Genomic DNA, 14,698 nt, shown 5'->3' on the forward strand with positions numbered 1-14,698 from the left:
CATTTGTTTAGAAATCCCCCTTCAAGACAAAGAGATATGGAACTAGGATTTTGTCTATCTGAGAAATATCTAGGGAATCACCAGATTAAAGGTAGTAATTATAGCCCCAAAACAGATTATTAGTCTGATGGAGTGACTGAGAAGAGAAAAGAACAAAAGACCTGGAACCAGACAGTGAGGAAACACATAAGTTGACATAGCTCATGCTAGAAATCATGGAGAAAGTATGAGAAGCAGATCTTAATGCAAGTCACATTTATGAGCCATTAGTAAGCTGATATACCTAATGTTCTGGAAATGTTGGAGAGATAAATAGTAACAGTGAGTATAGGAAATTCAGTTTGAATTTTAAGAACTATTATTTAGCCCCAAACTCTAAAATTCTACAGTTTTTTAATCCTTAAGAGTTTCTGAAGCCCACTCCATGTTGAAAAAAAGAAAATGTACTAATTTTTTCTGTCATAACTATATATTCTTTTGAAAAATACACATTCATTTAGTTATCTTAAGTATTAGAAATAACACAGAATAAGAATATGTGGACTTATGTTTTTTTTAATATTGTCATCACTAAAATGGGAAATTCATAAGACCAAAATATTCAGATGAAAAGAAACCAGTCATCTGAATGATTTGTTTACATAATGTTTACATCTAGATACACCCAGGTAACATTTTGTAGAATACTGAACTTTTTTGGTAATCATCTTTCTTTACAATTGTGTTGAAAAATTTTGGGCTTATTATGGTACATAAAAATACCAAAAGCTCATAAAAATGTACATATGTGTGTTTTAGGTGTTTCTATAATATTAGGAGACTTTTCTTTGAAAATTGCATTCCTGGTTTTTCAAAAGTAACTCTGTGTGTGTGTGTGTGTGTGTGTGTGTATCCATCTGTTTATTGCTGTAGATATAATGCTCCCATTATCCTGGGTGTGGGGGAGAGTTTATATGCCACTGTATATAACATTATCATCAAAATGATCTACTTAAATGATTTTGTGTGTATGTGTGTGTGTACAGACACAATTCCTTCAGAAGACACCTACCAAGGCAAATGCAGGTTTCCAGTGTTGATTTTGGCATGGGCACAGAACCCATTTTACAAAGAGGAGAAACAACAACCAGCATTGGGAGAATAAAACCAGAGCTCTACAAACAGAAATCAGTTGACTCTGAGGGCAACAAGAAAGAAGATGTCAAAACCTGTGGGAAGCTTAACTTCACCCTCCAGTATGATTATGAAAATGAACTTCTAGTTGTTAAAATTATCAAAGCCTTAGATCTCCCTGCTAAAGACTTCACAGGAACTTCTGACCCTTACGTGAAGATGTATCTTCTTCCAGACAGGAAAAAGAAATTTCAGACCCGTGTGCACAGAAAAACTTTAAATCCTGTGTTTGATGAAACTTTTCAGTTTCCTGTAGCATATGATCAACTAAGCAACCGAAAACTACATTTCGGTGTGTATGATTTTGACAGATTTTCTAGACATGACATGATTGGGGAAGTGATTTTTGATAATTTGTTCGAAGCCTCTGATCTCTCCAGGGAAGCCACAGTATGGAAAAATATTCATTGTGCTACCACAGTAAGTTATAATTCCACCAATGTCTTCCTTTTTATTTGACCTGCAGTGATAAAATAGACTAATTTTTACCCACATTAGTTCTACAAATTAGAGAATTTATGTCCTAAAGACCTGCAAACAGAGTATGTGATTACATACATATATAATAATTCAGACACTTAACACTATGTAGGTAACATTAGTGATTGTATAAATAAAAAATCTTTTCTTTCAACATCTAACCTTTGTTTCTACACTTTCTGTTTGGGGAAATTCATTACTTCACTGTATTGGACATTTCTTGTAATTTGCCAAAAATAGTAGGCCTTTTCTCTTGTAAAATATTTATCTGTAACCTGTTATCAACACTCAGTTTCTTCATAGTTATTATTGACTTTCATTATTTAAGATGATTTTGTTCCTCAGATTAAACCTAAAACGTACTTTGATGCCACTGGAAACTCCTTGATTTTATCTAAAACAACCTTCCTTCAGGAGGTTTTGTGGAATTGATACGATTATAGCATTTGAAATGCCGAATGATCAAGAAGTAATTGTTTACATTAGAAATTTTCCTTTTCATTACAAAATGCTTTTTCTGATTATAAAATAATTTAATATTGAAAATTTTAGAAACAGGGTAAAAAACATAAAATTAAATAATCCATAATGCCATGAATTATATGTAAAAACTTGGCATATTTCTTTCTACTTTTTTTTCTATGAATGTTTTAAAATAATTAAGATCAAACCAAGTTTAAATTTCTTCACACTCATTTTTTTGTGCTATATATATTTTAGTACATGATGTTTAAATATATGATCCATTTTCCTAACCATTCTTTTATTGTTGGACATTTGAATTAGGCATAAATTTTGTTAGACTAAAAATTTGTTGCATTCTCTATACATAAATCTCTTTTTTATTCAAGATTATTTGTCCAGAATAGAATTGGAGAAACAGAATTAGGGAACTGGTCTCTTTGGAGGTTAGATTGCTAAATTTTTTTCATTTATTAGTTTTTAAATGAAGACATTTAATTTTTTACTACCAGGTTTTCTTAACATCTTTTGTCTAAGTTTTACCACAAATTATAAACTAGAAATGTTGAAGTTTTGGACAGTGACAGGGATTATTTAAAAAACAAGAAAACTGTTTTTTAATTCAAAATAGCTCCTTTTGTGTTTCCCCCTTATTAATGTTTTACTAAGTACAACCAGTATTTAGGGTTATTAAATTTTCATTATTGGGTTTTTATTTCATGGTCTCCACTGTGATAATCTATTAGGGAACAAACTGGATCTCTTTTGATTTCATATTGTTTTTCACATTATTACTTATATTCCTACAGGGATAAAAGTGGTGAAGAGTGAATTTTACTGTTTTAAATATATGACACCTTCTGTAGAATTCTACAAATGCAGATAATAATTAACTGTTAGGTTATTTCTCTTGATTCGCCAATCTTATATTAGTCCTTCTTTTATTCATTCAACAAATATTTGCTGATTGCCTACTCTGTGTTTGATGTACTGTAAGTACTAGGGGTGCAACAAACGTTACCATACAAAAACTGTTCTGTTCATATATTTGGGTTCAGGTAAGTAACCCCTAAGTGAAGTCTAAAAATTAACATAATTTTATAGGTGATTGACAGTGGATTATTTTTTTTACATTCATAAATTTTTGTATTCCATACTGGTCCTTAAAAAACAGTAAGAATCCCTTGTGGAAGCTTCAATTTTTGACTGCTAATAGAACATAAACTGTTTTTTTGGTAAATATTAATGAATTCTTCAATTTTATTTTCAACTCTCCCATGTGCTTGAAGTATTAATTTTTTATTTCTGCTGTAAAAATTACCACAAATGTAGTGTCTTAAAATAACACAAGTTTATCACCTCATATTTCTGTAGGTTAGAAGTCCAACATAGGTCTTATTGGACTAAAATCAAGGTATTGGCAGGGCTCTGTTCCTTTCTGGAGCCTCTCAGGGTGGTCCATTTCCTTGCCTTTTCCAGATTCTAGCAGTCACGGGCATTCCTTGGTTTAGATTTAACCCACGTGAGCAATCTATGATAAGTTTCCCATCACAAGGTTTATAATCTTAATTGCATCTGCAAAGTCCTTTTTGCCATGTAGGTAGCATACTCAGGTCAGGATATTAGGAAGCAGCCATCTTTAGGGATGCCTTTATTCTGCCTACCACAACATAGACATTTTCATTTCAGTATTCTGGATATGAAAGGAAGTATGCAGATAATAATATGTATTATTAAATTATTCTAGTCAAATGACTCTTTAACTGGAACAGTGAGCCACACACTGTTCTAGATACTGTTTATGACTTTTTTGTTGCAAAGATAGTGATGAAACCTAAATTCCTTGACTATGGGACCAAAGTTCACAGTATACACTAGTATCATCTTTATGGTTAATGTAGTATTTAATTAAAACTTCTCAAGCTTTTGAAAAATTATTAAACAATTTTATATTCTTATATTAATAAAAATGAAAAAAATAATGTGAGTTGAAATTTGCTTAAGAAACTGTCTTTTCCTACTCACACATCTTTAATTTTAAGTAATTTCACACAGAAATTATAGAATGTTCTAGAAAGAAGGAGAAAGGAAAAAAAGTAATGTAGTCATATACCCTCACTAAATACTTGTTGAATAAATAACTTAGCATATTTGCATATAAGGCCAAGTGAAAGAATGTATGTTAGTACAAATCTCCCAGAAGAAAAAAAAAAAAGTGCAATGATGTACCTTTTGATATGCTTGGTTATATTTGTTGACATTAACTACTTTCTGTAGGCAAAAATTATTCAGTGTGTAGCACAAATTAAAAATTATTCAGTGCCTAGCACAATTTCATATGTAAAATAAACCAGAAATATTTTAAATTTATTGTTAAAAATCCTAAATGGTTGAAACAAGAGGCACGTATCATGTATTTATAATTTTATTACCAATAAATTATTTCTATGCAAGAGGGTTTAATATTTTTATCAGGAATTAGCAGGGCTTTTTTTAAATTTCAGGTTGAATGAAAATAAAAAAATAAAGGCATGTCTTTATTCTGTGCAAAACATTAGTTTTCACTTTAGAGTGGTATATTACAAATATGGCAAGCCAGTTGGCTCTTCAACTAACAGAAATATCTTTAACATAGGGAAAAATCACATTGGAGGACAGTGTGTACCCTATGCCTCTACTTCTGTAATGGGAAAGAGAAATATATATTCATATTCAGTTATATATACAAAAAAAGTTCTATATGAGGAGACACAAGAATTTAATAATAGTTGTTACCTATTGGCAAAAATAGTAGAAGCTGGATGAATATGGAGAAGGAATGATTTGCAACATATTCCTTTATATACATTTTAAGCTTAAACTATGTGAGAATAATATTATTCAGATTTTAATTAACATTTTTTCAGAAAGTCCTGTTTAATAAATACTAATGTATTTTGAATATATAAATGTAGTTTTCTTATACATACTCAAGAATCCATTGAAAGTTTTCATAGATAAGGAAAAGCTTTCCTTCTTATGAACAGAACCACTTCATTTTGCATATTTATTTATTTACTCATCTATTCAAATAACATTTTTTTTTCAGCACCAACTATGTTCTAGACACTTAGGAATTCTCAAAGGAGTAAGTGTGTGTGTGTGTGTGTGTGTGTGTGTAACCACACTGACCTGGTTTATAGCTATAAAATGCTTGAATCTATTATCTTCTAACTAAGGGTCTATCAAATATTATTTTTTTGAATATTTCTGTTTTGTAAATAAGTTCATTTATACTATTTTTTAGATCCCACTTATCAGTGATAACATATAATATTTGTCTTTCTCTGTGTGACTTACTTCATTTAGTATGACAGTCTCTTTATTTCATTCTTTATTATGGCTAAGTATTATTCCTATTTCATTGTATACATGTGTGTGCGTCTATCTATCTATATATATCACATCTTCTTTATGCATTCATCTGTTGATGGATATTTAGGTTGCTTCCATATCTTGGCTATTGTAAATAGTGCCACTCCAAATATTGAGGTGCATGTATCTCTTCAAATTAGAGCTTTCCTCTTTTCTGGATTTATGCCCAGGAGTGAGATTGCTGGATCATATGGTGACTCTATTTTTAGTTTTTTAAGGAAACTCCATACTGTTTTCCATAGTGGCTGCACCAATTTACATTCCCACCAACAGTGTAGGAGGATTCCCTTTTCTCGACACCCTAGCCAGCATTTGTTTGTAGACATTTTAATAATGGCCATTCTGACTGATGTGACACAATACCTCATTGTAGATTTGATTTGAATTTCTCTGATAATTAGCAATATTGAGCATCTTTTCACATGACTGTTGTCTTCTTTGTATGTCTTCTTTGGAGAAATGTCTATTTAGGTCTCCTGCCCACTTTTTGAGTGGGTTGTTTTTTTTGTTTTTGTTTTTGAGTTGTATGAGCTGTTTGTATGTTTTGGAAATTAAGCCCTTGTCAGTTGCATCTTTGCAAATATTTTCTCCCAGTATGTATGTTGTCTTTTCATTTTGTTTATGGTTTCCTTTGCTGTGCAAAAGCTTGTAAGTTTGCTTAGGTCCCATTTGTTTATTTTTGCTTTTATTTCTATTGCATTGGGAGACTGACCTAAGAAAACATTGTTACAACTTATGGCAGAGAATGTTTTGCCTATGTTCTCTTCTAGGAGTTTTATGGTGTCATGTCTTATATTTAAGTCTTTGAGCCATTTTGAGTTCATTTTTGTGTATGATGTGGGGTAGTGTTCCAATTTCACTGATTTACATGGAGCTGTCCAGCTTTCCCAATACCATTTGCTGAAGAGACTGTCTTTTCTCCACTGTATATTCTTGCCTCCTTTGTTGAAGATTGACCATAGGCATGTGGATTTATTTCTGGGCTCTCTATTCTGTTCCATGGATCTTTGTCTGGTTTTGTGCCAATGCCATGCTGTTCTGATTACTGTAGCTTTGTATTATTGTTTGAAGTCTGGAAGGGTTATGCCTCCAGCTTTGTTCTTTTTCCTCAACATTGCTTTGGCAATTCTGGGTCTTTTGTGTTTCCATATAAACTTTAGGGTTATTTGTCCCTCCCTTCTGGCAACCACCAGTTTGTTCTTTGTATCTGTGAGTATATTTCTGTTTTATTGTGTTTGTTTTATTTTTTAGATTCCACATATGAGTGAAATTACATGGTACTTATCTTTCTCTTTTGATTTATTTCACTTAGCATAATACCCTCAAGTTCTATCCATATTATTGCAAATGACAAGATTTTTTTCTTTTTGTATGACTGAGTAGTATTCCATTGTATACATATATACCACATCTTCTTTATCCATTTATCTATCAATGGAAACAGGTGGTTTCCATATCTTGGCTACTGTAAATAATGCTGCAATGAACATAGAGGTGCATATATATTTTCAAAAGAGTGTTTTTGTTTTCTTCAGATAAATACCCAGAAGTGTAATTGCTGGCCCATATGGTAGTTCTATTTTTTCATTTTTTAAAGGAACCTCCACACTGTTTTCTATAGTGGTTGCACCAAGTTACAATTTACACCAGCATTGTATTCTCTTTTCTCCACATCCTCACCAAAATTTTTTTCTTGTCTTTTGATAATTGCCATTCTGACAGGTGTGAAGTGGTATCTCATTGTGGTTTTTGAGTTGCATTTCCCTAATGATTAGTGATGTTGAACACCTTTACATGTGTTTATTGGCCATCAGTATGTTTTCTTTTGAAAAATGTCTATTCATGTCCTCTTCCCATTTTTTAATCAGGTTGTTTGCTTTTTCAATGTTGAGTTGCATGAGTTCTTTGTATATTTTGGCTGTTAACCCCTTATCACATATATGATTTGCAGATGTCTTCTCCCACTCAGTAGGCAGCCTTTTTGTTTTGTTGATAGTTTCCTTTCCTGTACAAAAGCTTTTTTAGTTTGATCTAGTCCCATTGGTTTATTTATGCTTTTGGTTTCCTTGCCTGTGGAGACACATCCAAAAAAATATTGCTAAACCAATATCAAAGAAGTTACTGCCTGTTATCTTCTAGGAATTGTATGGTTTTGTTTCTTACATTTAGGTCTTTAATCCATTTGGAGTTTATTTCTTTATATGGTGTGAGAGAGCAATCAATTTGATTCTTTTGAATGTAGCTGTCCAGGTTTCCAACACCATTTATTGAAGAAGCTTTATCCCATTGTATTTTCTTGCCTCCTTTGATGTAGATTAATTGCCTAGCTAAGTGTGAGTTCATTTCTCAACTCTCTATTCTGTTCCATTGATTGTTTTTGTGCCACTACCATACAGTTTTGATTACTGTAGCTTTGTAGAATAGTTTGAAGTCAGGGAGCATGACACCTCCAGCTTTGTTCTTCTTTCCCAAAATTGCTTTGGCTATTCAAGGTTTTTTGTGGTTCCATAAAAATTTTAGTGTTATTAGTCCTAGTTCTGTAAAAAAATGCCATTGGTATTTTCATAGGTATTGCACTGAGTCTGTAGATTGCTTTGGGTAGTATGGACATTTTAATTGTATTGATTCATCCAATTCATGAGCACAGTATATTGTTCCATTTATTTGTATTGTCTTCAATTTCTTTCTTTAAAGTCTTGGAGATTTCAGAGTAAAGATCTTTCACCTTCTTGGTTAAATTTATTCCTAGATATTTTATCCTTTTTGATGCAGTTTTAAATGGGATGCTTTTCTTTATTTATCTTTCTGACAGTTTGTTATTAGTGTATAAAATGCAACAGATTTCTGTATATTAGTTTTTTGGTTTATTATTTTTTTTTTTTTTGCGGTACGTGGGCCTCTCACTCTTGTGGCCTCTCCCATTGTGGAGCACAGGCTCTGGACGCACAGGCTCAGTGGCCATGGCTCACAGGCGCAGCTGCTCTGCGGCATGTGGGATCCTTCCATACCGGGGCACGAACCCGCCTCCCCTGCATCGGCAGGCAGACTCTCAACCACTGCGCCATCAGGGAAGCCCCTGTATATTAGTTTTTTATTCTTCAATGTTACTGAATTCTTTTATTAGTCCTACTACTTTGTTGGTGGAGTCTTTGACACTATATATAGTGTCAGGTCATTGGAAAACAGTGACAGTTTTACTTCTTCCTTTCCAATTTGGATGACTTTTATTTCTTTTTCTTGACTAATTATTGTGGCTAGAGTTTCCAGTACTATGCTGCATAAAAGTGGCAAGAATGGGCATCTTTGTGTTGTTCCTGATCTTAAAGGAAATACTTTCAACTTTTCACCATTGACTATGATATTAGCTATGGGTTTATCATATATGGCCTTTAATATATTGAGGTATACTCCTTCTAGGCCCACTTTGATGAGAGTTTTTATCATAAATTAATGTTGAATTTTATCAAGTGGTTTTTCAGCATCTATTGAGATGGTCATATGACTTTTATCCTTTGTTTTGTTAATATGGTGTATCACATTGATTAATTTGTGTATATTGTACCATCCTTGCATCCCTGGAATGAATCCAACTTGATCATTCTCTCTTTATCTTTAACATTTGCCATTTTAATTATAATATGCCTTGGTGTGGATATCTTTAGGTTCATCTTGTTTGGGACTGTCAGTGCTTCCTATACCTGGATGTGCAGAGGTTAGGGAAGTTTTCAACCATTATTTCTTCAAATATATTTTCCATCTCTTTGTCTTTCTCTCCTTTTTCTAAGAACTCTGTAAATATTATAATGCTTGATTTTTATCCTAGAGGTAAGGTCCCCTAAACTCCCCTTTAACTTTCCTTTAAAAAAGGAAATCCTTTCTTCTATTTGCTGTTTTGATTGGGTGATTTTACTATTCTATCTTTTATATTGCTTGTTTTTCTTTGTCATATAATCTGCTGTTGATTTCCTCTAGTGTATTTTTATTTCAGTTATTGTACTCTTCATTTCTGATTGATTCATTATTATATTTTCTAAGTCTTTGTGAAGTTCTCAATGAATTTTCCCATTCTTTTCCTGAGTTGGGTGGGCATTTTTGTGACTGTTTCTATGAACTCTTTCAGTTAAATTACTTATTCCCATTTCATCAGGCTTTTTTCTGGGGTTTTATTTTGTTCTTTTGTTTAGAACATATTCTTCTGTCTCCCCATTTTGTTTGACTTTAGATTTTCTTTCTATGAATTAGGCAAAACAGCTAATTCTCTACAGTCTTGATGGAGTTGCCTGTGTGGCTGAATCTCCTGTGTAGGTTACTTGTGCCTAGTGGCTTTGGCAGGCTGGCTGGAGTGGGAGCAGTCCAGGCCAAGTGTGGTTTCTGGGTAGTGCTGTGCCTGAGGCCACCTTGTGGGGCACTGAAGCTGGTTTGGGTCAGTCTGGAGGGCAGTACTTTGGGAGTGCTACACTGGATGTCACCTTGGCAGGATGGCTGGGGCTGGGGCTGGAGTGGGTATGGGCTGGGAGGAGTCCCAGAGGGACTCAAACAATGGTGAGTCCCTGGTACCTCTGACCCCAGAGAGGGGTCCAGTAGTGCCCTGCTCATTTGGAAGAATCTCTAGGATTAGTAAATATATTTTCTTCTCATATAGTTTAGATGCTCTTTAAACTGCCATCTTTTTAACGGTATCCCAGAACAGGCAAGTCTATGCCCGAGCCCCTCAGCAATATCCCTCCCTACTTCAGGTTACTGCAATGAGGGTGTGGTTCCCATAGATATCATATCTCTGTCTTTCCTACCCATTTCTATATGGTCCTTCTATGTTCAGTAGCTGTTCAATCAGTCCTCAGGTCTTCTGGAGGAGATACTGTATATGTAAAGTGTAGATTCAGTATGTCTGTGGGAGAAGATGAGCTAAGGGTCTTCTTATCCTGCCATTTTGCCCTTCACCCCAGCACCTACTCAACATTTTTTTTTTTTTTTTTTTTTTTTTTGTGGTACACGGGCCTCTCACTGTTGTGGCCTCTCCCGTTGCGGAGCACAGGCTCCGGACACGCAGGCTCAGCAGCCATGGCTCACAGGCCCAGCCGCTTTGCGGCATGTGGGATCTTCCCGGACCAGGGCACGAACTCGTGTCCTCTGCATCAGCAGGCGGACCCCCAACCACTGCACCACCAGGGAAGCCCCCTACTCAACTTTTAACAACAGACTGTTAAAAGGGACTTCGTCTCACAAATATTTTATATTCAATAAATCACCAGAGCCTAAGTTCTTTAGTGACTAGACTTCACTTCCTCTTAACTACAGCCAGAGACAGAGACAGAAAAAGACAGAGAGAGATAGAGGCCCATGAATGATAGACAAGCTACATGGTGATTGCACTCTTTACATTTAGAACAATGTAGGAATTTAAATTGGAAATTATGTAGATGCTATGAATATAGGCAAAAAAAATCATCTTGCTTTTTAAACAACCACAAATATTATTATTCAAAATTTAACTTTTAGATATACATTAACTTTGAATTTTTGTTTTGTGCAGCAGAATGCCGTAATGAATATTACAGGAATGTACTACTTAAACTGCTAATAAAAGGCTAATATAATCACTGTTGTGGACTCTGGAACAAACTGACCATGGCTTTGCATCCTTGCTGTGTCATTTATCTGTATGTCTTTGAGTAAGTTACTAGATCTCTCTAAGTCTTAATTATCTTATCTGCAAAGTGGGGATTATGAGAAGGTGAACCATAGTTTGTTGAATAGACTAAATAGATGCCTAGCATAGAGCCAGACATTTGCAAATGCTCAGTATACATTAGCGGCCAAGAAGTATAAACAGAATGATATCACTGGAATATGGTTTTGGTGTTGTAGTTGACATATTAAATAGGAAAGAAGATCTTGGTGCTAAAAATGGCTATGTCCTATTATAATAGTGAAGATAGTTTTAGGTGGTATGCTTTTCTATTTAGGTCAGAAAGTTTTGTGTGAGAGATAATTTAAATCTATTTAGTTACTGTATGCTGTGATTCAGTGAGTAGATACTATTTCTTCTTTTATGATATATATACTCACACTGGTACCTAGCATGCCCCTCATCTCCCACCTGACTTGACTCTTCCTTTTCCACTGGGCACGTCTCCTCTTTTTTTCCTCACCAACCTCTGCATGCACTTATCAAATGTATCTTATAAAACCTCAAGAGTTAATGATGCTGGTTATCTTCCGTATGTTCCTTTCCAATAATCTTCACCCTGTTTGGTGCCTTAAGTGGCTGGCCTGTTTGTCCACAAACTCTCTGCTCTCTGAGTTCTGGCAAGAGCTGTTAGGACAGAAGGAGAATCACATTTGGATATGTATTCTCTTTAGATCTTTCTCTGAGAGATTGCCTCAGGATGGCTATGTCCTTTATCTGAGGGTACCGTTCCTCTCAAATTAGGCTATTATTATTACCACTTCTTTCTGAATTCAGGTAAATGTCCCCACCCACTTGCCCTTTCAGACGTAGGGGTCATTACCACCTCTACTCTTACCCGCACCAGGGCACCACACCATCTCTTGTGGTTTCCCTACTTCCTGCTCACATCACTGTAGATGGGCCCATCATTAAGCCCTCTGGAATTACTCTAATTTGTGTGTGTCGTTTGGTTCTTCTTGTATCCCTGAATGATACCACAAAGAAAGAATATGATTCCTGATTACAAATAGTTTAATTTCCTGTAACCTTCTTAGACCATGCCATGTGTCTAAGATGTTTCATGTGTTTAGTACCTTTAAGGAAGCTAAATTAGTCCATTAAATTCTTGATAATAAGACAAGGCCTTAAACCACAAAAAGAACCATTACATTGTTAAAATTTTCTAATCTTTTCTTTTTTAACATCATTATTGGAGTATAATTGCTTTACACTGTTGTATTAGTTTCTGCTGTATGACAAAGTGAATCAGCTATATGTATGCATATATCCCCATATCCCCTCCCTCTTGTGTCTCTCTCCCACCCTCCTTATCCCACCTCCCTAGGTGGTCACAAAACATCAAGCTGATCTCCCCATGCAATGCAGCTGCTCCCCACTAGCTATCTATTTTACATTTGGTAGTGTATATATGTGAGTGCTTCTCTCTCACTTCGTCCCAGCTTCACTTCCCCCTCCCCGTGTCATCAAGTCCATTCTCTACATCTGTGTCTTTATTCCTCTCCTGCCCCTAGGTTCTTCAGAACCATTTTTTTTCCTTTAGATTCCATATATATATGTTAGAATATGGTATTTGTTTTTCTCTTTCTGGCTTACTTCACTCTGTATGACAGATTCTAGGTCCATCCATCTCACTACAAATAACTCAGTTTTGTTTCTTCTTATGGCTGAGTAATATTCCATTGTATATTTGTGCCATATCTTCTTTTTCCATGCATCTGTCAATGGACACTTAGGTTGCTTCCATGTCCTGGTTATTGTAAATACAGCTGCAATAACATTGTGGTACATGTGTCCTTTTGAATTATGGTTTTCTCAGGGTATATGTCCAGTAGTGGGATTGCTGGGTTGCATGGTAGTTCTATATTTAGTTTTTTAAAGAACCTCCATACAATTCTCCATAGTGGCCGTATCAATTTACATTCCCACCAACAGTGCAAGAGGGTGCCCTTTTCTCTGCATCCTCTCCAGCATTTATTGTTTCTAGATTTTTGGATGATGGCCATTCTGATGGGGGTGAGGTGATACCTCATTACAGTTTTGATTTGCATTTCTAAGGATTAGTGATGTTGAGCATCCTTTCCCATGTTGGCAACCTGTATATCTTCTTTGGAGAAATGTCTATTTAGGTCGTCTGCCCATTTTTGGATTGGGTTCTTTGTATTTTTGATATTGAGCTGTATGAGCTGCATGTATATTTTGGAGATTAATCCTTTGTCAGTTCCTTCATTTGCAAATATTTTCTCCCATTCTGAGGGTTGTCTTTTCATCTTGTTTACGGTTTCTTTGCTGTGCAAAAGCTTTTAAGTTTCATTAGGTCCCATTTGTTTATTTTTGTTTTTATTTCCATTTCTCTAGGAGGTGGTTCAAAAAGATCTTGCTGTGATTTATGTCATAGAGTGTTCTGCCTATGTTTTCCTCTAAGAGTTTGATAGTGTCTGGCCTTACATTTAGGTCTTTAAACAATTTTTAGTTTATTTTTGTGTATAGTGTTAGGGAGTGTTCTAATTTCATTCTTTTACATGTAGCTCTCCAGTTTTCCCAGCACCACTTATTGAAGAGGGTGTCTTTTCTCTATTGTATATTCTTGCCTCCTTTATCAAAGGTAAGGTGGCCATATGTGCATAGGTTTATCTCTGGGTTTTCTATTCTGTTCATTGATCTATATTTCTGTTTTTGTGTCGGTACAATACTGTCTTGATTATTGTAGCTTTAGAGGTTAGTCTGAAGTCAGGGAGCCTGATTCCTCCAGCTCCATTCTTCTTTCTCAAGATTGTTTTGGCTATTTGTGGTCTTTTGTGTTTCCATACAAATTGAAAAATTGATTGTTCTAGTTCTGGGAAAAATGCCATTGGTAGTTTGACATGATTGCAATGAATCTGTAGTTTGCTTTAAGTAGTATAGACATTTTCACAATATTGATTCTTCCAATCCAAGAACATGGTATATCTCTCCATATGTTTGTATCATGTTTAATTTCTTTCATCAGTGTCTTATAGTTTTCTGCATACAGGTCTTTTGTCTCCTTAGGTAGGTTTTTTCCTAGGTATTTTATTCTTTTTGTTGTAATGGTAAATGGGAGTGTTTCCTTAATTTCTCTTTCAGTTTTTTCATCATTAGTGTATAGGAATGCAAGAGATTTCTGTGCATTAATTTTGTATCCTGCTCTTTTACCAAACTCATTGGTTACCTCTAGTAGTTTTCTGGTAGCATCTTTAGGATTCTCTATGTATAGTATCATGTCACCTGCAAACAGTGACAGCTTTACTTCTTCTTTTCCGATTTGTGTTCCTTTTATTTCTTTTCTTCTCTGATTGCTGTGGCTAAATCTTCCAAAACTATGTTGAATAATAGGGGTGAGAGTGGGGATCTTTTTCTTGTTCCTGATCTTAGAGGAAATGGTTGCCGTTTTTCACCATTGAGAATGATGTTGGCTGTGGGTTTGTTATATATGGCCTTTATTATGTTGAGGTAAGTTCC

At 34.8% G+C, this 14,698-nt stretch overlaps 1 protein-coding gene across 1 annotated transcript in view; it reads left to right on the forward strand.

Moving 5' to 3' along the window:
- SYT10 (synaptotagmin 10) overlaps window positions 1-14,698 on the forward strand; it is a gene marked incomplete at both ends in the record, with an annotated part of 82,104 nt that overhangs the window by 40,227 nt on the left and 27,179 nt on the right. The window contains one exon of the mRNA XM_082636251.1: window positions 1,026-1,593. Coding sequence (XP_082492377.1) covers window positions 1,026-1,593 — 568 coding nt within the window. The remainder of the gene's footprint in view (window positions 1-1,025; window positions 1,594-14,698) is intronic.

This window comes from Mesoplodon mirus, assembly GCF_964341445.2.
Source record: "Mesoplodon mirus genome assembly, chromosome: 11".
NCBI lineage: Eukaryota > Metazoa > Chordata > Mammalia > Artiodactyla > Ziphiidae > Mesoplodon > Mesoplodon mirus.